Below are 27,266 nucleotides of genomic sequence, written 5' to 3'. Positions count from 1 at the left end.
ATCGATCTTATTAAAAAATTTTCTGCCGTTCCGTCCATTCCCGTCATACTAGACATAGAGAAAATTATTGAAACGTGTTGTGAACCGCAACTTTGCATTTAGAAAAGTCTCCAAGTCTATAGCCCCACAATGAATTCTATAAATCTTACCGTCCATTTTTCACTCCCTCACGCCTCAAGCACATCTCGTGGCCAATCTAGCCTCCACGTAGAGTTGTCTTTTTATTTCTTTTATTTTTTAAATTCCTAAAACTACTACCTTTGGTACTTAATATAAGAGTTAGATAATTAATTTGTTAATATTATAAAAATTAGTTAAACTAGTTATTTATTATAAACTGATATTCTTTTCCTTAAAATATCCCTATTAGTCATATACATTAAGAAGAAAACCTTTTATCATGTGCAATCACCGTAAGCACTACTTAGGAGGAAAATGAATAAAGATGTCAGACAAAATAGATCGCGATCTTATATTTACGATCAAATTAAATTTTCAACTAGTTAGTATATTTAAGACCGAAGGTAACAACTTGTTAAGAGTAAATTTTGGGTTAAGTGCTGACATTAAAAAAAAAATTATACAGGTGGCACACTTTGATTGGAGCAATGGATATAAGGAACCAAATTAACTTGATCTAAACTTTATCCTTAGATTTTACTTATATATTCATTTATTTTTCAGAAAATGTTAATTAAATTCAATTGAAATATTAAAATTTAGGTTCAACATATGTTTTTAACAAATTTCTAATTACAAATTAAGAATTTTTAAATCTTATAAATTTTCCTGCCCCCTCCTCTCTCAATCAGAAATCCCTCTTCCATTCTTAAATCAGTACGGTCATTTAACAAGATTTAAAAATTCCTAATTAATCCTGTCCGATTAGAAATTTTTAAAAATATAGGTCCCAATTTGAATTTTGTTATTTTAGCTATTCATTGGAACTTTTCCTTCTTTTCTTTTTTTTTTTTTTTGAAACAATCGACGTTACTTGAACTGGAGTTGTTTTAATTTATTTTCAAATTTTAGTCTGCAAGTTCTTCTTATTTCATATATGATAAGATATAAAGTGCTTTTCTTCTCCAAAACGTTTTTACTGATTTTGGGCACTTTTCTTTGATAATTGCTTTTCTTGTGCGGCAGAAGCTGCCGAGAACATTTCTCTGTCACATGGTGTGATCTGAGCTATCCCTTCAAATCCAATTAAACACCTATTTTCGTATGTAGCTAATCACTTTTTCTTATATATTATACATGATTTGAGAGATAAAGCATATTATTTATGATTTATGAACAATATGACTTATTTACCTTATTATACATATATATTATTATATATTGACAATACAATTCATTTGGCTCAAAAAATACTTTTTTTGATAACAATGTGAAAGCCTACATAATTGTTGAAATAACAAGTTATGCGTGACGACTTTGATTTTTCTTCATTACAAAAGTCTTCCAAGTCAACCTTCAAGCATAGCCTCACAATTAACCCCATAAACAAGCTATCAGCAAGCACCAAAAAATTTGTAAATGTTGATAATTTGCTTCAAAAGCATTCTCCATTTTCCTGTGTACATTTTGGCTTTATCTCTCTTTATAATATCTACATAAAAGTCTAAAAATTGTTGAAGCGTGTTCTGAACGATGACTTTGTATTTACAAGAGCCTACAAGTCTATGGCCCTACAATTCATTTTTCACTCTCTCACGCCTAAAGCACATCTCTTGAGCATTATATATGTATTGCTAGTTCTCTACTTCTGAACCTATAATTGAAGATACTGTCATTATAATGGCCTTTATTTGGAAGTTTTTCTATGCGTTATTTGCATTGCTGCTTCTGTTACATACGAGTTTCAGTTTGGCTGAAGGAGCAAAGTGCGTAGAGAATGAGAGAAAAGCTTTACTCTTATTCAAACAAGGAATCCTGCATGATGACTCTGGAATGTTATCAACTTGGAGAGGTGGAGATCATGAAGACTGCTGTAACTGGAAAGGAGTTCATTGCAGTAATGAAACAGGTCACATTCAATTCCTTAGTCTTCGCAGTTCGTCTTCTTTGAGTGGTAAAATTAATATTACTTCATTGAGTGAATTGCATGATATGGAATATTTGGATCTCAGTGGCAATTATTTCTATTCAAGTGAAATCCCAGAGTCCATAGAGTCCTTTACCAAGTTACGGTATCTCAATCTCTCTTTTTCTGGTTTTGATGGAATTATTCCTTATCAACTCGGAAAGCTTTCAAATTTAGTATATCTTGATCTGGGCGACAATGGATTGGTTGGAGATATCCCTTGGACGATTGGAAACATTTCAAAGCTGCAACATCTCTATCTTGGAGATAATTCTCTTGGTGGAGTGATCCCTTTCCAACTCGGTAATCTTTCCATGCTGCAAACACTGCAGCTTGGGGATAATTTTAATCTCACGTTAGATGAGCAGAACAATCATGATGCAAAGTGGCTATCTAAGCTTTCTTGGCTATCAAGTCTTGACTTGAGTTTTGTGAGTGATTTTGGCTATTCTTATCTCTGGCTACAATTGATTGGTGAACTGCCAAAACTTAGAGTTTTGCGACTACGTGGATGTGGCATTTCTTATACCCATAATCCTTCTTTGACTTCTTATCCTTCAAATTATTCCTCTTCTCTTGTTATCCTTGATCTCTCTTCAAATAACTTGAACCCAACATGGCCCTTCAATTTGAGCTCCAACCTTCAAGAGCTATATCTAACTCATTGTAATCTTTCAAGTACTAATCGTCATTTTATATTTTCCAATTTTCAGCTTTCTTCCCTCATTGTCCTTGACCTTTCTTACACTAACCTGATGTCACTAACGGCATTGAACTTCAGCTCCAATCTGCAAGTGCTTAATTTACAAAATTGTAGCCTTTTATCTGATAGTCTTATTTTTACACCTTTCAATCCCAATCTCACTTCTCTTGTCCAGCTTGATTTGTCTGACAATTTGTTGACATCATCATCCATATTCCATTGGATTTCTAACTTCAGCTTTAATCTTCATGAGATTCACCTTCCTGGAAACTTGCTGGAGGGTCCCATTCCAGAAGGTTTTGGAAACATAATGAACTCTCTGGAAGTCCTTAATCTCCATGAAAATAAGCTACGTGGTGAAATACCAACGTCACTGGGGGGTATATGCACTTTGAATCAAGTAGATCTTTCATACAATAACTTTAGTGGGGAGCTTTCAAGTTTCATCCAAAACACTTCCTGGTGCAATAGCCATCCGCTACGATCGTTGGATTTATCTGACAATCAAATAAAGGGCATGTCAACCAATCTCTCTATTTTCTCCTTTTTGGAAGATTTAGATCTCTCTAATAATCAATTAAAAGGAGAAGTACCTAAAAGCATTGGATTGCTATCTCAATTGAATCATTTGTGGCTGGAAGGGAACAATTTAGGAGGTTTAATAACTGAATCTCATTTCAGCGAGCTCTCTAATTTGAAGATTTTATCACTGTTTGGAAATTCATTAGCCTTCCAAATTAGCGCTAGATGGATTGCCCCATTTCAGTTGCAATTTTTGGACATGGCTTCTTGTACGTTGGGTCCTTATTTTCCTAATTGGCTCCATAATCAACACGAGTTAGAGAGCTTGGATATTTCTAATTGTGGGCTTTCAGGTTTCATACCTGAATGGTTTTGGCCACTCATACAAGATGTGTTGTACGTGAACATCTCATATAACAATTTTTTTGGTGAAATTCCAAATTTATCATTGAAGCTCAGCACTGAACGAATAATTTTGATGTCAAACAACTTTGAAGGTGCTGTTCCATCATTTTTTTCACAAGTATCAGCACTTTATCTTTCAGAAAACAAATTCTCAAATTTGGTCCCACTTCTATGTGATCAAATTGAAGATAATGAAGGCATGGGCATTTTAGACGTATCAAACAATCGATTACAGGGGCATCTACCTGATTGTTGGAGCCATTTGAGCTCATTAAAGTTTGTTGATTTGAGCAATAATAACTTGTCTGGAGTGATGCCAGCCTCTATGGGACGACTTACGAATTTGGAGGCTTTGGTTTTAAGAAACAACAGCCTAGTTGGAGAAATTCCTTTTTCTTTGACAAATTGCTTCCACTTATTGCTCTTAGATGTGTCTGAAAATAAGTTGTTAGGGTCAATACCTTCATGGATTGGAGAAAACCTTGGACAATTGCAAATTCTAAGCTTAAGAATGAATAATTTATATGGCAGAATACCTTTGCATCTTTGTCGCTTAGGCCATATTCGGCTCTTGGACCTATCTCATAACAATTTGTCCAATGAAATCCCATCATGTCTTCAAAATTTTAGTGCTTTGGTACATGATGACTATATCAACTTAACTTTTCATTCATATGAGCTCCATCAAACAGGCAACCTTTTTTATTTTGAATTCTACGTAACATTGATGTGGAAGGGTAAAGATGACTTGTTCAAGAGGCCAGAACAACTTCTTAAAAGCATTGATCTATCTAGCAATGCTCTCACTGGTGAAATACCCAAAGAAGTTGTATCTTTATTAGGATTGGTTTCTTTGAATCTATCCAGAAACAAATTAAGTGGAAAAATTCCTCCTAAGATTGGAAACCTGGGATCATTAGAATTCTTAGATTTGTCAAGAAACAAATTATCAGGTCCAATCCCTCAAAGTCTTGCTCATATTGATCGCCTTAGTGTATTAGACTTGTCAAACAATTGTCTTTCTGGAAAAATCCCAAAAGGTACACAATTGCAGAGTTTTAATGCCTCAAGCTATGAGGGAAATCTTGATCTTTGTGGAGTGCCGCTTGACAAAAAGTGCCTTGATGATGGAATGCCGACACCTCAAGCATCTAATCATTATGAAGATGATGACGACGACTCATATTTCACTCAAGACTTTTACTTGAGCTTGGGATTGGGATTTGCTTTTGGATTTTGGGCCTTCCTTGGACCATTGCTCTTCAATCGCACTTGGAGACAAACCTATTATACATTTGTAAGAAGAGTTACAGATAGAGTCCAGATCTTGATGGCCATTTATGTGGCAAGGTACCTCACGAACAGATAGGTAATCATATAAAGTAATAATGTTTTCTTCCTTTTTGCACTAGTGACATTTTCAAAATATGTGACGCATTATCATGTTTCTTGCAGAATCTGCAACTTATTTGGCTTGGTGTACGTAGGATCATCCTTGGTAGTTAATAATTTGTGAGTGCAAGTAAAAACCGTTGGTTGTATGAGTTTGCTATGTTATATGTAATCTAATCTACTTTTAATAATCTTCATTACTAGCATTATATTCAATCGAGCTATTGCTTTTCTATTGCCTTGTAAATCTTTTCTGTTGTAAACAAACTGGGGCTGATAGCTTGATGATTTGTATGAATGTTTGTCTGTTCGGTTATATGATTTCTATTGGATAAATGTGGGCACCCTATACAAAACTTGGTAGCTTAGCTTCTTACAATTTAAGTTTACTGTTTTAATTTTGATTCTATATATTCTTGCTTGCTGCTATTTTGTACTAAATTGTTGATTACAAGGATGCTTAAGGCAGCAGATATGAAATTTGTAAAAAATTTTACATATGAACGAAAATTAACCATTAGCCGCTTTGTGTTGAATTGATCATCCTGAGCCACTGATGAAAAATCATTATGCTTGAAGACAAAAAGGAAAAAAAAAAATGGAAGTCCATGATTTTTGGAAACGAAAACGAAAACAAAAAAGAAATTATGAATATTTATTGCGGCATTGGGAAAAAGAGTTTTTTTTAATATAATCTTATTATGTGCTATTAATTTTCATGTGAAGGATCTGAGCATATAAGTCGTAATAGTAATAAGAGCAGCAAGATGTATTTTCAAGTTATACAAAAGGAAATAAATAATCTCCAGCATAAACTTGTTAATTAATGAAAGTCCGAATTCAACTTGAAAAGTGTAATAAAGTTGTTAATTATACAACAGTTTCGTAAGAATTATATGGTTTGGACAGAAACAACATTGGACCTTTATTTGAAGCCTGTGAGGAACTCAGAATCCTTGCTTACAGTTTGTTCAGTATATACTATATACATGCTAATTTGCAATTTGCAATGTGAAGTTCCCAAAGAGGACCAAAAATTCAGAAGTTTAGAGTCCCACATCATGAGCTCATTATAGTTCGTACAGCGGGACGCATATAAAAATGGAAGCAAGCCGACGTTGAGAAGCACGCAGCCACACGGCGAGCACAGAGCAAACTATTCTTTCGCCTTTTACTAGGGAATACCGCGTGCAAGCTGCTTCAAGCGGCACATGCCTATCTTTGGAAGGGACCCATTTTTGGGCGGGATCCTACATTTCACCCATAAAGATTTATGTTATTTATAATATTTTATTAAAATCGGTAAATGATAATTTTTTTTTTAGGAAAAAATTTTAAAAATGCTCGTTGAAGATTTCCCTCCTAAAAATATTTGGGAAAGATATACTCCTCCGGTTCTAAATATAAGACCACTTATATTTAGGACCGGAGGAGTACAATATGAGACAGTCTTTTCTCTTCTTTCTAACCATATGGGAGCTTATAATTAATGCAATACTATCTCGGTCTTAAATATAATCCTATATTTAGGACAAATTATGTCATATATTTAGGATAACAAGTACTAATAAATTAGAAGTCCTGTATGTTATGCGAAAAGAATATTGTGACATGCAAAATGAAAATTACCACTGTGTTCCTGTGCTTTAATCTTGTTTTTAATCTCCAAATTTTCTTGGTCTTCTGTCACTTTTATTAGTTCCGTCTAGAATGCTAGTACTATTTTGAAAAATACTTGGAATGATCATGAGGTAACTTGAAAATGATGTTAATTTTGTCAAAATGGACTTAACACTCTTAATTCCATCAGTCGATTGGCAACACAATTGCTAGCCTAATAAAAGTTATAAAAATAGTAAATAAAAAAATTCATCTGATTAAAAAACCCACCTCCTTAAAACAGAATAAGCACGAATGTGAAGGCCAGTGAATCCAAAAAACACGGGCATTAGACCTCATTAAAATTAACATGCTTGGGCTAGCTGATAGTGTTTTTGAGTATTTTTTAGACAAAACAAATGTAAGAAATTAATTTATTATCCAAATTCTATATCCAATTCACTTTCGGCCAACATTCCATTTAGAAGCCCCCCCCGGGGGGGTGGCCCACTTTGAAATTTATGGCCACATAGAATGACATGTAACATAGTTTGACGGCTCTCCTATAAAAAGTGATTTCCAATTAGATCTTGCTTATTAATGTCTTGCACAAATGAATTAGATCTTCTTTTTTTTTTTTTACCTGCACCAGACAATTGCTTGAGAAAAGGTATTGTATGCCAAAAGTGTACAATTGATACGTGTTCATGCTGAAATATCCGATTCCAAATAAGCGTAATATCCTACCACAGTCATAAATTCAAATTTAAATAAAATAAGATAATCAAAACATTCATTGAAATAAAATTTATTGAATCTCAGTTCCAGAGCTATATTAATGAATACCATCACAATCAAATTCAAGATTCCCCACGAATGTTGACTAGAGGTTTGCAACATTCGTGCTAACAAATAAATAAATAAATAGTTAATAGAAATACCAATAACTAATAATCAAATAAAATCATGCCAACATTATTCCCAAAATATAATCACTATCACACATATCATTCCCAAAATATAATCACTATCACATATAACACTACATATTGGGAAATGTAGCAATAAATTGGATCAATCTACACATCACATAAGAATGATACTAAATGAGGATTCGAGAACCAGACACAGTCAAGCCTTTGATGTCAGAAAATAAGGATGGAATTAGATTCAAACACGATTTATCAAATTTCCTGTTCTTTCTCAATGTTAGCACGACCTCTACTTCACATATAAACTAAATTAGCCTGTAAAACACAACTCAACCCAAAAAAAAGTACACCTCAAATTTCTAGGGTGGCCGCAGCAAAAATTAAAAGACAGCCACCACACCTATGAATGAGACTCCTAAATTTGAATTTGAAAACTATAATAAAGGAATAAATCAAAAAATTATTCTCTGAATCGCTTAACTTATATACATGGTACAAAAGCTATGGAAAAGATTAAGCTACCTGCTAACTAGCTGTGAGAAGATCAGCAAAAAATGATAAAGCCCATGAATAAAACAGACTCTAAGACTTATTCAATGTAATTGCACTGGGAAGGAATCTAACGCGGCTACATTGTTTTAATTTGGATAAAGCTTCTTTCGGCTTACCAAGCAAGAGATCTACATAAATTGCAGTAATTGTGGCTTCTGGACTGTTCGGCAATATGGATAACGCCTGGGCAACTAGTTGATGGGCTTGGTCTAACTCACCCTGCATTGCAGATAATGCCGCAAAATTTGCATAAATTATCCCACGGGCCTCTTCTGGCTTAAGAAAATCTATACGTTGAGAATCGTCAGATGAAGAAATGTTGGCTGGCGCAGATCCTGCAGTTCCATCTTCAAATTCAGCAGTTCTCTCCACCTGCCATTTCTTGCAGTCATCTTGACTCAAAGGCAATTCAATAGCGTATCCCCCAGACAAATAAATTGACAAATGCTCGGCAGCTTCCTTTGGTCTATTTAGCAAGCAGAGTGCCTCTGCTGAATAAACATGGCCTAGAAAGAGATAAATTCTAGAGCATTCTGGAAGTTCCAGAAGAGATGTTGCAACTGACAGTGCCTTAACAGGGTTGTCTAATTCCAATTCCACATATGCCAGGTTAGCAAGGGCTACCTGCTTAATCAATAAATTTTCTCTTCTGCACATATCTTCATAATGGGACAGGGAGCTCTGAATGACCTCCTGATTAGTACCTCCCTTTTGCTCTTTCACGTCGCCCTTTGAATTAGCCTGACCTAAGCTTAATGCTAATGAAAATGCCTTGAAATCGATTCCGAGTAAATTCTTATTGTTTGAATTGCTGGATGACACATCACCTGAATGATTTTCCTCACTTAACGAATTGAAAGGCAAGCCAGACTTTAAATTATCCATCTTGTTGGAATCCAGCAAGTACAGGACATTTAACAGGAACTGCCGGGCCAGAGACATCGATAAATTCAGCTGCACATCATTTTTGAGATGACAATCATATCTGTCAAGCAACTCTGCACATCCATTTCTTGGAATCTCATTGTTCAGTACAAGTTGCCTCCATTTTCCCTTCCCAACAACATGAACTCCAATTTCCAATCTTGTTGGTAAAACACGGCTTGATTTAATTAGGCCCTTTTCCAAAGCCATCAGACAGCATTCAGCGAGCCGAAGCCACAAGAGAGGCTTATTGTAGAAGACCATACTAGACTTCTGAAAACAGCGAGCAGCAAGTAATGGCTTTCCACAAGCCAAGTACTGCATACCACAATTATATACTATAAGAAGGGCGTTATCCTGAGAAAAAGTGGGCAGCTTTAGCGGTTGGTTCTTCCTAAGGGACGAACAATTTGTCAATGCCTTGGAGAAAAACAAAGATGATGTCTGGTATTTCCCAAGCTGATAGTAAATGCAACCAAGATTGTTGTGGAAAATGCTCAAAAATGCTGGGTCTGTCCTGTTATTTGATACCATCAATAGCTTGATTGCTTTGCGGTGGTTATGACGAGCATATTCAAGCTGAGATTTCAAAAGAAGAGCCATTGAAGAATCTCTTCCACGTGCAATGTTCATAGCGAGCTTCACTTCACGTTTGGCTAGCTTCAAATTCCTGGTTAGCAGCAAAAATTCAACCTTGTAAAGTTGGAGTTTAAGCTTCAACTCAACATTAGAAAACCTATCAACCAATGCCATTGATAGATCATTTGATGATAAACCAGCTGGGATGGTTAAATTCTGTCCACCCATATCCAGCATCAGGGCTTCATAATCAAGGGCCTCTTCAGAAAAAGCCCTAGACAGATTACTTTCAGATGCATTAGCGCCTGGCCCCAGATCAGAACTAGATGTATCTGCAGCTGATGGACCACTAGGGATTGATGAAGACTTGGTGATTAGGTTTGCAGATTGTTGCTGTGCTATGTTTCCATTGTCACCTTGACTCGCATTACTAAGACTAAATGCCCTTTCCAAATAAGACAAAACATCCTAATAAAACAGATTCCACCATCAGAACTTCGCACTTCTGAAAAGCTAAATAGGAAAAAAAAAATTCTATAAGCACTCAGTCATTTTATGCCCAGAAAATATTTTTACTAACAAATGTACTTAGCTGATCATCAAAATCTCATCAAAATATGCTCATGATCTGGAATGTGAAGAAAAAATTCTCCTAGTATATTCCTTTGTTTCTTCACAATAACTCTTGCAATATTCATAACCCATATTATACACAATTATAAATACCATATCAAACAATGTTTAAAATATGTTTGTCATTTTTATGAATGATTACTTTCGTTATACTTGGTATGCTTGCTTGACCTTGACACAGTGGACACAAAATAAACTCACAAGTATATAAGTAATACTTATATCACAGTATATTTCAAAAATAAAAACTCAGTCTCACTCAATACTCAAATGTTCATATACCTACAGCACCTAACATATACAACTCAGGGTCAACAGCTCATTAATAACACTTCTAGTCCCTGGTAATAATTCTGAAAAAAAAAAATATATATATATATATATAAATGACAAAGGCTTCAACAAATGAACTAGTTTAATTATAAAATATAACTTACAGCTGATTTTGATGCATCACGGCAAGCAAGGCTAGCATCAAGCAGCAGCAGGCATACGTGTAGAGCTGTTGTCTGCTTTTTGAAAGAGAACCCAGAAAAATACAAAACCAAAGCAGTCAACACATTGCAACTTCCAGAACAATACAACATTTAATCAATTCGTGATATACCTCATCTATGGGTTCAATATTTTGATAGAGGGGTTCCAAAACTGATAATGTCTTTCTATACTCGTGGAGATGGTACCAAATGATTGCCTATAGAGATTAAAATCACAAAAAGCAAGAAAAAAAATATATACAAATAAATTTATATGCCCAAATTGAAATATATAGATATTTTGAAAACAAATTTTTCAAGTAATAAAGAGTAACCAACGTACAATATTTAGTATTGCCACAGATGAGTCAAACCCATCCGTATATGTTGTAGTGGTGCTATGTGCACCTGAAAACTGATGTGACAAAGCATTACTTCCTTTGGATCCCAAAACAACTTTGTTTCCAACATTCTTAACTGACTCTCCATGTTCTCCAGAAGCCCGAGCAAGCTCATCACACTTCCTCTAAACCAATGGCAGTAACAAGATGCAGTAGTAAGCACAACTATATAAGCGGCCAAAACAAAAAACGTGAGTACAACTAAATAGAAATGAAAACTTCAAAGAAACAAAACAAAACGCAGATGGCGCAAATTAGGACAAATCAAGTTTCAAAACCCTAAATTTTAACCAATCTTCATTTGGTTCATAGTTTGAGGGCAGATTGGAAATAAAAATGGACATCAACATCCTGACAGACTCAATGTGTGAGCAGAAAGATTGTCACCAATATTCTAGGACCCTTGTCTTCTGCAATCATTCAACTCAAGATTCCATGAGAAAAATAATACTCAAGCCTCATACAGCTGTGTTCCCTAACTTAAAAGTACATTATTCAAGTCTCAGTATGCACAGGCGCACGTCCATCCATAAATATTATATCATAAAACTAAAAACCACAGAAGAGAGAATTTCATAGTTAATGGTTGGCATAAATATTTATGTCTATCAGCCAACCGGATATTAGAAATTTCCCATCTCTGCAGCTCTCCTATTCAAACGAAAAAAAATCTACTTCAAGTACAAGATTTACAGTCATGTGAAGCAGCCAGCTATTTAAGATCAATCTAGACCAAGGTATGTGGTAAAATTTTAGACATGCATCCTCCCACTTTCAACCAAGTTCCCGTACAGAAATTTCAAAGCCCCCTGCCCATAACAAAAAGAAAAATGCATTCACCTGCGTATTGCGTAAAGGCTCATAGACTAATCATATTTTGAGTCGGCCAATTTTTGAGTTTGCAGAATTCAAAATTTAGGCCAAAGCTATCACCATATGAATTTGTCATTATCACTTTTAATTTGGTAATGATGTAAACACAATTATATACCCTTTCTCACCTAGTGCTAGGAAAACCACAAAATAAAACCATTGTTAAAACTCACTTTTCCCCCGGGGAAAAATCCTAACATCCCAAACTAAAAAAGAAAAGAAACAAATTAATTTCACTGGCGAGCCAACCAACCCAAAAAGAAAAATATGGAAAAATAAAAAAGAAAATGACAACAAAGCCAACACTTCCAAGTAAACCACAAGGAGAGAATGAAGAAAATGAGAAAGAAGAGGAGGAGATAGCTTACCTTCACACAATTAAGCACTTCAAGCAACTTCTGGGGATTCAAGGAGCCATCTTGGAAGGATTTCGTAATTGCAATATTATGAAAGACCTGAAATATTAGCATTTAAATTTAAAATCTTATATATTTGGAGAATAGGATAGCAGACTTCGTTGGTTGTATTAACCCATGATCCCACCATGATGGTCCACCTCAATTGTATGAAACAGGCTGGGATATGAATGATAACAAATCTTTCTAATATCAATGAGAAATTAAGATATGACTCCCAAGAAAAGAGACAATAGATTCTTGATGACTACAGCACAGAGGGCAGCTCCAAGCATTCTAAAACACCAAAAAGTTCATAGTGCTTATTATCTGTTCTCATTCCGGCCAAAAAAAAAAAACCAACTTCATGGCCATAGTTAATCCAATTGAAGCTCCTTCAATTATTTTAAAATATTGATCAAATTACAACCTAATCCATTTGCAGGATTCTTTTACAAGTACGCATAGAAACGACAACGCAAAGCCACAACGACTCCAATTCCAAGGAAAGTGGATATTTATCTGGTTAGTGTTATGCATGCACACAAATCATAAGTGAGCCCTTGAACAGAATACAAGCTCCAAATTTTTCTGGTGAAATTACTCCTGCATCCACTTTAGATTCAATATATGTTCTTCTAAAAGTCCAATCTACTTTTTTTGAAGTTTGAAGAAGAACAGAGCCGCCGGAAATCTAACATCTTTCTCCCTGGAAAATATAGAGGCATTCCCCAATACAAACATTTCAAACTGCTTAATACTTCATATTCAGTCATTTTTCACGTGCTCCCCCCCAGACAGATCTATATCAATTCGCATTTGCATGTATAGCAACAGAAATTTCACAGCATGCGCCCGCCAGCTAGTACGACAGGGATTTACAAAGATTGAATTTTGTCACTTACAAAAAATTGAACTAATGAATCAACGAAAGACCACCACCAGCCAGAGAAGGCAAGGGGAAGAACATACCATGGCATCAACTAACATCTGGACAGGTGAACAGAATTGAGTCTTGTCAAAACCATTCAGAAAGAAATGTAAATGGAAATGCTTAAGTGGATAACAATAAAGAGAGTCAACCATTTCCACCATTATTTCGTCCAGAGGAAAAATGAAAGCAGGCAGCAAAGTTAATGACGTTGGTAGGACCAGTCATCCATATGCATGCAAAAATAGAAAGAAAAATGACCTTGGGATCGTCTTGTTGCATCTGCAAGAGCTGCTTCAAGACTTCAACACATTCGGCAAACTTGCCTGACTGAAAATGCAAGGCAGCGTCTTTTGCTAGCGCAACGGTGACCGAGAAAGAAGCATCGTCGGAGGCATCAACCGGCGAAGAACCATCGCGGCTAGGGGCAGGGAGGGTCGTTGACGCAGAGGAAGGCGATAATGTCAAATCTCGGACTTCCATGCTCAGATCGAGTAACCAGAATACAAATCGTATTGCAAGAAAGTAGAAAAGCCCTAAACTGAGTGAAGTACTCCGGATGAAGCAGCACAGTGAGAAAGAATCTGATTATCCGAATTGATTATAATAACGAAGTGAAAAATAATTTGGTGAGAAAAAACTCTCTGTATTTATGTGTTGCAAGTGTATCCGGTTCAGCAGAGGGGAAGAGAGAGAATGAAAACCTATACGCCGAATCTGGAAGACGGGAAGATCCGGCTAGAAACAGTAACTACGGAAGTGAGCAAGGGAGTTAACTTGGGTCTCATATTTTCTCGGGAAAATTGATATTAAGCCCCTCAGCTTGTAGCACCAATTTTCAAATTAGTATAAAAGTGCACAAGCGCTAAAAATACTGTTCACATTAGGTATCAAACAGTTACAAATGACAGAAGAGGAAAAGCTTAAATTGGCATTATAAAAACGTGAAAAAATGACATAAATTCCTTGAATGTCAGCAAACGCATATTTCCTGCAATTGAGCTGAAAATAACAACATCCTTTTAACAATGTTTGAGTTGAAATTAATAGGTTTTTTTTTTAATGTCAAGAGTTCGCAAATTGAGAAAAATTACCTTCTTTTAGAAATGCATACAATTAAGTTAGAAATAACAATATCACAATGTGTTTTAGTAACTTTTGAATTGAGATTAACAAGTTTTTACTGTCTTCATGAAATGTGTCAATTAAGCTTGTAATGACAACATCGTAAAACATTTTAACAAATTTCAAATTGACATTAACAAGTTACTTTTTTATCCTCCCTTCTGACATATGTAAATAATGAGCAAAAATAGCCCAGCTATCCAACAAAATGGTATAAATAATGTGAAAATAAAATATCCCAAACCTAAGTCAAAAGTAATAAACTTCAATGCTATCAAGTCTCAAATCTCATGTATTCTAATTATCTCAGTTTTTCAAGGTACAAAAACGAAGCACATATCTTCCCCAAGCCATAACAAAAAAACAAAAACAGCATAAGCTCCCAGTTAAAAGACGCTAAGCTATTTGAAGATCAGCAAGGAACATTGCCGCAAAAGAAATGTTTGCTAGAAACTTGAATACATCAAGCTAGTGAGATTCGGATTGGTGAATAAACCTATTAGGGCTGCGGGTTAAAGATTAATGGGTCAAACTCTGATTAAATTATCAATGAAATTGAAGTGAAGAGTGGGATTTAGGGGCTTAGAGTTTAGGGATAGAGACCAGAGTCGTTGATCCATCCCAAATCCCTTCCCATCTGTTTACACACTTCTAAACCCGTGCATTGCTTGGATTCCTGCAACCATCGTTCATCCCCGCTGAGCCCACCTCATGTCGCGTCTCCAAATCTGGTTCTTGATCCATTCACATTGAAACACGAACAGAGCCCTCCGGAGGTGAATTCCAGCTCGTGTCAGCTCTGTCCGCTGCTTGAAAGATGGTGTTCTATAAGGTGGTGGGGGCATCTGTCTACCAATCCTTCTAGTTGCTCACAGGATCTTTCAAAGGCTTTCTTGCTGCGATTTCTTCCTTCTTTTTCTTTCTTCATTCTCTTCATTATTGTAAATGTATTAAGAATTTTTTTCTATTCAACAAAAAGTTGCACATTGTTTGAGAAATGTTAATAATTCATGCAAAGATATTTATATATCTGAGTTTTAGTTGGGATTTTTCAAGAAAATTTTATTGGGATTTCCCCCAAAAGTTTTTTAAGGAGTTAAATGGTTATGATTTTAGGGTTAACGTGCAAATTTGTTATGAAAGTTTGCAGCATTTAGAAATTTTTTGGATGTAAATTTCCATCAAAAGTTTAAAATCATAGTAATGTTATTATATATCGTTAAAGATGTTAATGGTTAATGTCATTGTTTTAGTGGTCAACATTAGCTTTCTAATGTTAAGGGGTAAAATTATTACACTTTCATGACAGATTTAGGATGTATAGTCTAAGTGAAAACTTCTGAGATAAATTTGCATCTTAACCTATGATGCTTTTATTGATGAGAATGACTTTTTGCATATTTATTATTATAAAAATAAATTAAGTGATGATAATTAAATTGAATAGTCTACATATTATTGACTTTTATTTTCCGTAAGAAATTTATGCGGTCACCAAACAAAATCAAATTTATTTCTTAGCTAATAAGATTAAAAAAAAGGAAAATTTAAGCATAAAGACCTAGAATAATCAATATTTATGGCAAAGATCCATTAAAATTATAACTGTATTGGACAACCAAAATATAAAGAATGGACAATTATTTAAAAGAACCATCCAATTGCATTTACCTTTTCCTCTCCTCAAATTCGCACCATACTGTCCAGCAAGCAACAATTCTTATGGCACTCAACGTAATAGCATTTCTTGAAACCATTTTACACATACGTGACATGAATTATACACCCAAAAAAAAAAGTGGCAGAAGAAAAGATGGACTGTCCACAACGGAAGTTAAATTACAAAAAAAATAATCATTTGCTGAAAATATTAGAACTAACTTATTTCAGTTGCATAAAAAGAAGATGTCGCATAGCAAAAAATGATTGCACATAAGAGAAGTTAAGCTGCACATAAGAGAAGTTAAGCTGCACAAAATTTTTGAGAATCATTTGCTAGTTAATTTCTAAATTACGAATTTATTCCTAATTTTCCCAACAAAAATATACAGCAGAGGGGCATAGTTAATTCAAGTCGCTTTTATCCTGCAATATTTTTTAAATTCTCTCTCCAAAAAGCATTTCGATGTTGACTTCACAATCTTTCTTCGGAAACTCTATGCTTCTGCCATTATACCTTTGCAATAATAAAACAAATCAACATTGACGAATATAGATGGTGTTGTGAGGAACAGATCCTGCAGAAGAACTTTAACTAATGCCCCCGGTTGGTAATTGTCTAAGAGGAACGTGTGAGTTGTGGAGAGAAAATGTGGGATTTAACAAGGGGTAATTTAGCATTTTTAAATGTATAATCTGGTATTTGATCTTTTAAAAAATTAGGATTTTTAGGCTCCTTTGTAATAAATATTTTTTCTTCCTGCTCTTCCATTATAATTTTCCCTTACTTTGTGTTTGGTTTGACAGAATGGAGGAGAGGAGAGTGGTTTTAATGAAGGGGAGGAAGCTAAAGTGCATGAGAGGGCAGCTACAGAGGGGAAAGGAGGCGAGATTTTTTTTTCAGTGTAATTTAGAGTATACTCAAACCACTTTGAATTTAAGACTAATTTCTATCAGGCTAAGAGCATTAAAGTTGAAGTCCTCCTAACAACTACATTTTCTGGATTCAAACTTCTATTCTCCTCCTTAATGGGGTAAAACTGCTTACCATCTCAACCAACAGCTTATTAGTGAGGGGAGATATTTTAATGATCCCTTATTTTGTATTGACTGAAGGGGAGGGAAGGGGAGAAAATGATACTAGGAGGGAAGATAATACAAATTAACTATTTTAACCTTAGAAAATTTAAATGGATTTTCCATCCTTTCTATTTTATCAAGACATAAATATGTATAAACACTCAACACATCATCACGCGCATATTCACAAGTAAGCAGTCAATATGGGAAAATGAGTGGAAAGCAAAATAAAATATTAACAAAACAATGTAATTAGAAGAAAGGCCAAAGAATACTCACTAGTTCTGAATATCACAAGATCACGATCGAAAAATTTTTAAGAGGAAAGACGAGTGGGTAGGAGGGATTTTGCTCCCCTCCTCTTGTTTGGGTTGCTGAAATTTTTAAGATGGGAGAAAATATTTTAAAATTTTTCCTCATCTCCCCTCATAACTCTCCTATTCCAAATTGGAAGAATTTGAAAGGAAAATAGTAATATTTTAGCTTGTTTTGATTAATATGTTTATAATTAGTTTTTAATATCTCTATATTATCTTTCTGATAATTGTCACTCTCTTATCAAATCATATGTCAAAGATATTCATATATCTCAGTATGAGTTGGGATTTGATTATTTCAAGAAAATTTTATGGGGATTTCCCCTAAAATTTTTTTAGGAATTATATTGTAATAATTTTATGGTTAAAGTGTAAATTTGTTCCGAAAGTTTTCAACACTCAAAAAATTTTTAGATATAAATTTGTACCAAAGATTTAAAATCATAACAATATTGTCATATATCGTTAAAAATGTTAATAGTCAATATCACTGTTTGAGTAGTTAATGTGAGTTTTTCAACAGCAAGGGAAAAAATTGTTAAACCTTCAGGACAGATTTAAGATGCATACTTTAAGTGAAAACTTTTGAGACAAATTTGCACCTTAACCCATGATGATTTTATTGATGAGAATAACTTTTGCATATTTATTATTATAAAAATAAATTAAGTGATGATAATTAAATTGAATAGTTTACGTATTATTTACTTTTATTTTCGGTAAGAAATTAAAATTTATGCGTTCGCCAAACAAAATCAAATTTATTTCTCAGCGGAGAAGATTAAAAAAGGAAAAATTAAGCAGAAAGACCTAGAATAATCAATATTTATGGCAAAGGTCCGTTAAAATTCTAATTATATTAGACAACCAAAATATAACGAATAGACAATCATTTAAAAGAACCATCCAATTGCATTTACCCTTTCCTCTCCTCAAATTCGCACCATACCGTCCAGCGAGCAACAATCCTTATGGCACTCAACTTAATAGCATTTCTTGAAACCAATTTACACATACGTGAGATGAATTATAAACACACCAAAAAAAGTTTAGTTGTACAAAAAAATGTGGCAGAAAAAAAGATGGACTGTGTACAAAGAAAATTAAATTACACAAAAGAATAATTGTTTGCACAAAATATTAGAACTAATTTATATTTAGGTAAGGTGGATTGCACACAAAAAAAGTTTAGTTGCACAAAAAGAAGACGTTACAAAATGAAAAATGATTGTATATAAAATAAGTTAAGTTGCACGCATAAAAAATTAAGCTGTACAAAATTCTTAAGAATCATTTGCTAATTAATTTCTAAATTACCAATTTATTCCTAATTTTCCCAACAAAAATATACAGCAGTGGGGCATAGTTAATTCAAGTCGTTTTTATCCAGCAATATTTTTGAAATTCTCTCTCCAAAAAGCATTTCGATGTTGACTTCACAATCTTTCTTCGGAAACTCTATGCTTCTGCCATTATACCTTTGCAATAAAACAAATCAACATTGACGATGGTGCTGTAAGGGATAGATCCTGCAGAAGAACTTTCACTAATACCCCTGTTGGTAATTGTCTAAGAGGAACGTGTGAGTTGTGGAGGGGATTTAACAAGGGGTAATTTAGCATTTTTAAATGTATAATTTGGTGTTTGATCTTTTAAAAAATTAGGATTTTTAGGCTCCTTTGAAATAAATATTTTTTGTTCCTGCTCTTTCATTATAATTTTCCCTTACGTTGTGTTTGGTTTCATAGAAAGGAGGAGAGGAGAGTGGTTTTAATGAAGGGGAGGGAGCTAAAGTGCATGAGAGGGTGGCTACAGAGAGGAAAGGGAGGCGAGATTTTTTTCCATGTAATTCAAAGTATACTCAAACCATTTTGGATTTAAGACTAATTTCTGTCAGACTAGGAGCATTAAGGTTAAAGTCATCATCATAAGTGTGTTTTTAGGATTCGAACTTGTGTTCTCCTCCTTACAGAGGTAAGACTGCTCACCATATCAACCAACAGCTTGTTGATAAGATGACATATTTTAATGATCTCTTGTTTGTATTGATTGAAGGGGAGGGAAGGGGACAAAATGGTACTAGGAGGAAAGCTAATAAAAATTGACTATTTTAACCTTATAAAATTTAAATAGATTTTCTATCTTTTCTATTTTAACCTCATCAACACACAATACATCAACACACACATTCACTAGTACGCAGTCAATATGGGAAGATGAGCGGAAAGCAAAATAAAATATTAACAAAACAATGTAAGTAGAAGAAAGGCCAAAGAATAAATTTTAACAAAACAATGTAATTAGAAGAAAAGCAAAAGAATACTTACTAGTTCTGAATATTACAAGATAACGATTGAAAAACTTTTAAGAGGAAAGAGGAGTGGGTAGGAGGGATTTTGCTCCCCTTCTCTTGTTTGGGTTGCTAAAATTTTTAAGAGGGGAGAAAATATTTTAAGATTTTCCCTCATCTCCCCTCATAGCTCTCCTCTTCCAAATTGGAAGAATTTGAAGAAAAATAGTATTTTAACTTGTTTTGACTAATATGTTTACAATTACCTTTTAATATCCCCATATTATCTTTTTGATCTTATATTATGTGTGTAAATGATGATAACTGTCACTCTCTTATCAAATCATATGTCAAATCATAAAAAATCCCTCCCCTCCTCTCTCGTCAATTCAAACAAAATAGTATTAAAATACCAAAATTTCTATTTATATCATTTACTACTAATTGAAAGATTTTGTTTTTTCAAATATTATATGTGCCTGAGCAAGCAATATTCACAAAGACATGTCTTTGCTAAAAAAAGAGTAACCAATAAGCTGCTGATTGAGATAATTTACAAACTCATTTTCATAAAGAGAAAAATACAAGTTGAGATCTTACAAAGCTTCCCTATTGGTAATAGCTCAAGATAACCAAACAAGGACAGTTGAGAATTGTCTTCCTTCGTCAGCATCCACCTCATGCCTAGTGGATGGAGGTTGATCAAGGATATAGAACTTAACCTCCATGCTGTGGTAGGCACTGGTGGGCAGATTTGCATTGGTCCAAAAAATTTCATTCCCTTCTCACCAAAAAAATCATTCCCAAGGAATGGAGGTCATTCCGTCAGTCTACTTGAGTATTGCTCACTGCCAAAGCTGTTAACCTCGTCAATCTCTTTCCTATTTGCATACCACATAGGCCACTGCCTCCTACCAAAGATGGCCAAGTGATCCGTATTGCAACTGAGACCCCAAAAAAAAAAAAAAACAACAATAGTACAAATCACCAGAGTACACCATAAATATTTTCAAAGTTCTCCTAAGCTAGGCCTCGGCCACAATGGAGGATACACATGGACTGAGGATACATCACTATGTGATGGGGGAATCTCATCAAAACGTATTTACACTGTTCATATTTGGGTGCCAAAAAAACAACTACCCTCTTGCATTCGTTTGAAACAATTTAACGAAAGGGATTAACAACATGGGTTACTATTTTCAACACCTGAGTGGCTGGTGAAAATAATCTACGCTCAAGTGCAGACGTATGCAGGTCTGCAGACAACTCTTACGACAGATACAAAGCTTCTAAATAATCATCGATGTAAGCTAAGCTGGGCCAGTGATCTGTACGAATTCGAACTAAAGTTGAAACATCACAGACTTCCATTTGAAAAAGCAAATGAAACCTCGGAGGAAGAACTATTAAGATAAGAATACAACCCAAGTTTCGTTTTCTAGCACTGCTAACGCCCCCCTTGGTATCCTCATCATTGTAAGTCAGGAAAAGTGGGCCCGTATCAAAATTAGCAGCTGAAGCAGGATCATGTGAAGCATCTGAAGTATCATCCCAAATGATGTTCTGGATGATGCCGCCGCCACGTACAATATCAATAAGAGGCTCCCCAGTCACACCCACAACATAGCATGCTAGGTGGCGCTCAGTTGCCTGGACCAAAGAGGCTACAGGGGTATCAAGAAGCTTAACAGATCGGGTTCCACTGATGGCTGCGACTCCTTTGCTTCCTTTCAATGGAAAGGTCTCCCGCCCAGTGTTGGAGGACGTCCCACATGCCTCCCATAAAGCAGTGAATAAGTCTAATTTGTAGCGAGGTATTGCATCTTCTGCTATGTCTGGTGGAACAATGGCCTTTAAAAACATGTCCTCTATGCCGACAGTAATTCCTCGAAGCTGACCTTGAATGATCTGGCCGTTTTCCGCATTGGTTTCAATGTGAACATCAACAACACCAGGTGTTGGTTCCCTTGGCTCCAATTCGATCACCACAGAAGCTCTAAATTTATCTTCTTTGGCACCATTTTCTACAGGAACAATTGAGAGATTCTGAGATGTATTATTATCATAACGTTCACCAAGAAGAAAAGGTATGCGATAAGATGGAATAGGCCCATATGGTGCAGAAGATGAGAATTTTAACACAGTAGCATATATAGCAGGAAGGGCATCTATCTCTTCCAAGGACAAGGCAGTGGTATCGATTCCTAACATGCGGATGAAATTACTAGACTCAAGTCTCAAACTACAATTTATCTTGACTCTGAGTCCTGGCATACATCTGAAGTCAGGAATGCAGGAAAAGTACTTCCTCAATGTGTTCAAAATATCTGCAATTTTAGAATCTGTCACGCGCAGTGGCTCTTGGGTTTGGCTAATTCTTCCCATTTCAGGAATAGTCTCGGTATTAGAACTTTCAGGAGACTCATTTTCCTCAGCAGGGGCTTCACTGTCCTTGACACCCTCTAGATAGGCAGGTTTGTCGTTGCTAACCCCAAAACTTGATAATGACAGTGACCAAAATTGTTTAACAAGCAAAGGGATCACACGCTCAAGGTGAATGCAGGATGATAAGTCCCTAAACGTCTTGAACTTTTGAGAAAGTCGAGGTGACTGAACGCTGTAAAAAGAACTTGACTGTGAAGATGGGGAGACACCATGGATCAAGTCCCCAAGTTTCAAGATGTCTCTGAGCTTCTTCCCTGGAATGCAAACCAGCATACGCAAGTAGATTCTGCAAAAACAAACAACAGAAAACATTAGAATAGATAAGCGACCATTTTGTAGGCCCTATGAACCTTTTCCAAGCTATTTTGAACTTCAAGAATGGAAGATGATGAAAGGATATCACACAACCAATACAAAACCAAAGGGAAAAACAATAAGAGAGAACTACAATAAGGTCCCAAAAAAGAAAAATAATTATAAAAAATCCCAATAACAGCTTAAGCAGCTTGTAATGACAAGTTTCAGAATAGGAAATGACAACTTCTGGAACTTGTTTTGTAATTGTTTTCCTTTCTTGGGACCTCATTGTAATTCTCCCAAACAATAGTAAACAAAAAAGAACAAACAATTCACCGTCACTACCTTGCATTATCACGAACTTCCAAATCAGGATAAAAGAGACAAGTGAAAGCAAGCATACGAGATAACCTAAGGAACAATCTGGAACTATGTCGGTGAACCAGCATGGTCCGACAAATCCCAAGAACCCTACTACCATGGGACCAAGATTTCATTCCTGTATCTGGGCCATGTTTTTCGACAAGGAAAAACATGAAGTTTGAGAGCAGCTCCAACAATCTGAGTGGAGGTATTGTTTCGTTTTCAGAAATTCTATCAAATAAGGGGAAGTAAGAAATCAACTTATAATCCACTCTCAATTTTGGAAGCAAATGCTCATCAAATTTCTGAAGTAAACGCTCTCCCAACCAAGAATGCTTTTTACAGGAGAGAAAACGATCAACAAAGGCAACAACCACAGGAACCAATCTCCAACCATCCAACATCATGTTCACAAGCATCCCCTGAAAAACGAAACTCAAATTTAGTATTTGCTAATTCAAAATTCACATATGATAATGCAAATCCAAAGAGAATAAAAAAGTTACTATCATTCAAAAGAAACAAAAGAGAAATGATAATAATATTAGCTTCCATTTCAATCACGTAGCACAAGCCTAACATTTTATTCTATGGAAGGAAGGACAATAACAAATCCTCAGGTATCGATTTTTAGGCTTGGGCCTAGGCGTGGTTCTTTAACCCATACTATAAACTAGCAGAAAGAGAACTGGAATTCATAAATTATGGCTTGCTATTATTACCCATAAAAAGGGGAGGGGTTGGCGGCGAGATATGGAAACCATTTTTCTCTTTAAATCCCCAGTAGCATTCATTAGATAGAAAATGTAAAGCGGGAACTCAAAGGACAAAACCAAAATTTGGTGAAAAAAAACGACCTCAGCATATGATCAAGTAGCCAAAAAGAAAACTGCTAAGGCAGTAAAGGGTAGTAAATCTTCTATATGATTTTTAACTATCCTACCAGCATGGTTCATCAATAGGACTGGAGAAATACAAACAACCTGACCTAAACCAGCAGGGCTTTTTCTCCTTTGGGAAACAAGATATTGATGAGATGAGATAACAGACCAAGGTAAAAATAACGGAGGCCATGAAATCCTGCCCAGACAAAAGAAAACAACATAGGCTCTAAGGCAAAAGACGTCAATCCATTTGAAGGTCCATGAAGGATACTCCCCAAAAAGAAACTGTTTGTAGAAACCCACCAGGAGGTCATTAAAATAATCCTCTCCCAAAGAAGACTTGATGGAAGAAATTGCTAATAAAAAACACCATGGCATTTTGTTCTAACTAAAGACACCGGAAACCAACAAGAACTGCACAGTGCCAGTAAACTCCAAGCTTCTTTGACCTTCCAAAATCCATAAGCTTGCCAGCTACAAAACCACTAAGATCAGCTGGACAAACCCATTTCTTGTCAAGAAATTCAGAAAACAATACACCCACTACAAATGAAATCTACCAATGTGTGTTTGGATGTGGTAAAAAAGTGTTTTTTTTTTTTTAAATGAAAATCATGGTTTGTGATAAAGATGGCCAAACACCTCATGCAATCCAAAAATTGATTAATTATACCAAAGCCATGGTTTCAAGGCCAAAACTATGGTTTTCCATCAAGCTAGGGTGATCAGATTCTGAAAAGAATAATGACAGTGTTAGAGGGTAACAACTATCCAAACATTATCACTTTTTTCTACAAAATCTATTCTCCAAAATCACTTTTAATCACCTTTTTTCAAATATTATCACTTTTTTTCACAAAATTTATTCTCGAAAATCACTTTTGACCACCTTTTTTCAGAATCTATTTTCCAAAACTAGTTAAATACCACAATACCATTTTTCCAGGATACTGGAACTCAGTCATTTTACAACCTTGTTTGTAATATTAACATATCTTCCATCATTGACATCACATTCAGAAAACAGACTCTATTCTGGTTTTATATTATAATATAGTATGAAAACTAACATAAGAAAATTAAGCTACTGTTGCAAACCCCACCGGTTGCCTCTGAATTCACCAGTAGTTATTCTGTTCTATTACATCAAGAATCACGATATCTGATTTTTAAGAAAATACACCAAACAATATTTTCTGTCCTCCCTTCTGGCACATATGAATAATAAGTAACAATAGCCCTGATATCCAACTAAATTGTACAAATAACATGAAATTAAAGTATCCCAAACTTAAGCCAAAACTAATAAACCCCGATGCTATCAAATCTCAAATGTCATGACTTGTCATTATCCCACAGCTTTCCATTTTCTTTTCATTTTGATACAGTATCAAAATCTAGCAAAAAATTTACCCCTAGCAATAAAATTCAACTTTGACAGGGCATCATAATCACAGGGGAGGTGGAAATTTTGTTGAAATATCAATAAGATGGGCAGCAAGCAAAACAAGGATAGAGTTAGAATTACCTCTAAGGTACAAAATATTTTGGAGTCTAACAGATATGTTGTTGTAGAAGGATCATAATCAGAATGAGATGACGAGCTAATCACAAATTTATGTAAGGTACGGAACATGACAGCTGTTTCTGTGCTCCCTGGAGGTAACCATTTGAAAGATGATACACAGACAAGACTGTCTCCAAAGAGCTGTACTGGATTAACTGAATCTACTTCCTCCTGTGAACTACCTCCCGATCTCAAGATATCAACGCATATTGAGCAGAGCGCAAGGAGGTCAAGTTTTAACGCTTTCAAAGCAAGCGGATCAAATAAATTCGGATAAAACGCCGAGCATAATGTGATTACAGACCTAGCTTTTCCAACTTCTTTACAGAAAATCAATTTACTGAAACCCAACAACCACTGAATAGCTAGCAATCGAAAGACCAAGTAATGCTGTGCTTCTCTTGAAATTAACAAAAGCCTTCGGGAAATCTCTCCCTCTTGCCCATCAAAAGCATCTAAGAAATGCAAATACATCATCAAAACAACATGACACAGCATAGGGTCATACGAATAAATCATTCCAAAAAACTGCACCTTCAACATTGATGATTGCAACTCCAAGGCCACTGCCACCGGCAATATCATTGCCATGAACTCCATCATTCCACAAGGAGTCATAACATGCGGCCACTCTAGCAAGAAGGCTATCGCCCTCCTTAACTCCTTATAATTCAAACCTGAAATTTCCTTGTTGGAACCCATTAACCATTGGGGCACATTGAAAGGGACCATCGGTACAGATGTATTCAAAATAGACAGATTTAATTTCTGAGCCACAATGTTATGTATGACGGACATGAACAACAAAATGTAGTTCTGGGAAGCGTGAGTGCGCTCATTTTGGCACAAGCCCCATAAATGTCCAACAATCTCGGAAAACAGACAAGGATTCGCCCTCTCCAACTCCCTCAGACACTCGCAGGCAATGGCACGAGTATGGCGGTCCACCCCATGATTCGGGCGATTAATCATGGTCAACAAAAATTCAACCAACTTCACAGTATATCTCGCTTCAAACTTGTCAAATTCATCAAGACATATTAGAATCGATGTGGTGGAAACCATCAATTGCTCTTTGAAAGTGAAAGTGATGTGAACCCCATCCACTGGAGCTTGAATCACAATTCGAAGAGTATTGATGAGGCGATCGAGGAAGTGGGACTGATGTTCATGGTCGAACAGAGAATCCGAAAATTCTTCAAGGAAAAGGAGGAGTTGAATCTTGAGAGAATGAGAGAAGTCCTTTCGGAGAAGGGCGTTGAGTAGGAGGTCAAGCAGAGAAGGGAATGGATAAAGCGACGTCCATTTGCGGCAACGAGGACCACCGTACTGGAAGTCGTCGATGAGGGTTTCCCAGTCGAGAGGAGAGAGAGGCTTCAATGGTGGCGGAGTCGGCTTCTCTGCCATGATTTGTCACAGACGGACATCAATCAATTCTCAAATTATCTCAATAGCTCAGGCGAAAAAGATGCTTGAGATTCGTCGAAATCTCACATAACTGCTCTCCACAACAACTTCTGTTTTGTATTTCTTTGAATTGAAGATTCCTAAACACACCATCAAGAAAGACATTTTCTTGCTGAAACAGACTGCGAATTACAGTGCCTGGTAGCAATCACACAACATCAGATGGCTTCTAACAGGGTATGTTAATGGTATCGGGGAGAATGAGGGTAAAAAGGTAATACATGATTCAACAGACAACAGGCCGTGCTCATCAGGAGTGCTCAGCACTCAAAACGCTGCGTTTTGAGTGCTCAGCCGTTTTTTTTTTTTTTACTTTATACTACCTCAAATCATTAATATAAAAATATTTTGATATTAAATTTAGAT

General features: G+C 35.5%; 3 protein-coding genes, 1 long non-coding RNA gene and 1 other non-coding gene across 8 annotated transcripts; 3 read left to right on the top strand and 2 right to left on the bottom strand.

Moving 5' to 3' along the window:
* Nucleotides 1-1,800: 1,800 nt before the first annotated feature.
* LOC114725028 (receptor-like protein 43) lies at nucleotides 1,801-3,715 on the top strand. Its single transcript, XM_028911485.1, has 2 exons — nucleotides 1,801-3,189; nucleotides 3,665-3,715. Exons 1-2 carry the CDS (start codon nucleotides 1,801-1,803, stop codon nucleotides 3,713-3,715), a joined length of 1,440 nt encoding a protein of 479 aa, XP_028767318.1.
* A 1,150-nt stretch (nucleotides 3,716-4,865) lies between these two features.
* Nucleotides 4,866-5,492, top strand: LOC114725027 (uncharacterized). The gene is made up of 2 exons (XR_003738376.1): nucleotides 4,866-5,085; nucleotides 5,172-5,492. It is a non-coding gene; the product is annotated as an uncharacterized LOC114725027 (long non-coding RNA).
* Nucleotides 5,493-6,239: 747 nt separating this feature from the next.
* Nucleotides 6,240-6,357, top strand: LOC114725042 (U5 spliceosomal RNA). Its single transcript, XR_003738378.1, has one exon. It is a non-coding gene; the product is annotated as a U5 spliceosomal RNA (small nuclear RNA).
* A 1,488-nt stretch (nucleotides 6,358-7,845) lies between these two features.
* LOC114725026 (CCR4-NOT transcription complex subunit 10-like) lies at nucleotides 7,846-14,148 on the bottom strand. Of its 4 annotated transcripts, none has more exons than XM_028911481.1 (7): nucleotides 13,665-14,148; nucleotides 13,445-13,462; nucleotides 12,446-12,532; nucleotides 11,147-11,329; nucleotides 10,935-11,021; nucleotides 10,765-10,836; nucleotides 7,846-10,162 (listed from the first exon to the last, which is right to left on the bottom strand). In XM_028911481.1, the coding sequence occupies exons 1-7, from the start codon at nucleotides 13,884-13,886 to the stop codon at nucleotides 8,222-8,224; spliced, it is 2,610 nt and encodes an 869-aa protein (XP_028767314.1). In that variant the 5' UTR covers nucleotides 13,887-14,148; the 3' UTR covers nucleotides 7,846-8,221. The 4 variants fall into 4 exon arrangements, with proteins under 4 accessions (XP_028767314.1, XP_028767317.1, XP_028767315.1 ...); XM_028911484.1 differs by having other exon boundaries at nucleotides 13,378-13,462; nucleotides 13,665-13,725; XM_028911482.1 differs by lacking the exon at nucleotides 13,445-13,462.
* Nucleotides 14,149-20,803: 6,655 nt separating this feature from the next.
* On the bottom strand, nucleotides 20,804-27,035 carry LOC114725037 (AP-5 complex subunit beta-1). The gene is made up of 3 exons (XM_028911493.1): nucleotides 25,395-27,035; nucleotides 22,965-23,404; nucleotides 20,804-22,608 (listed from the first exon to the last, which is right to left on the bottom strand). Exons 1-3 carry the CDS (start codon nucleotides 26,838-26,840, stop codon nucleotides 21,147-21,149), a joined length of 3,348 nt encoding a protein of 1,115 aa, XP_028767326.1. The 5' UTR covers nucleotides 26,841-27,035; the 3' UTR covers nucleotides 20,804-21,146.
* Between the last annotated feature and the right edge of the window lie 231 nt (nucleotides 27,036-27,266).

The sequence above is a fragment of the Neltuma alba genome, unplaced genomic scaffold (assembly GCF_004799145.2).
Source record: "Neltuma alba isolate B1F8T4 unplaced genomic scaffold, ASM479914v2 tig00012214_pilon, whole genome shotgun sequence".
In the NCBI taxonomy this organism is placed as follows: Eukaryota; Viridiplantae; Streptophyta; class Magnoliopsida; order Fabales; family Fabaceae; genus Neltuma; species Neltuma alba.
This window is presented reverse-complemented; position numbering and strand designations above follow the sequence as displayed.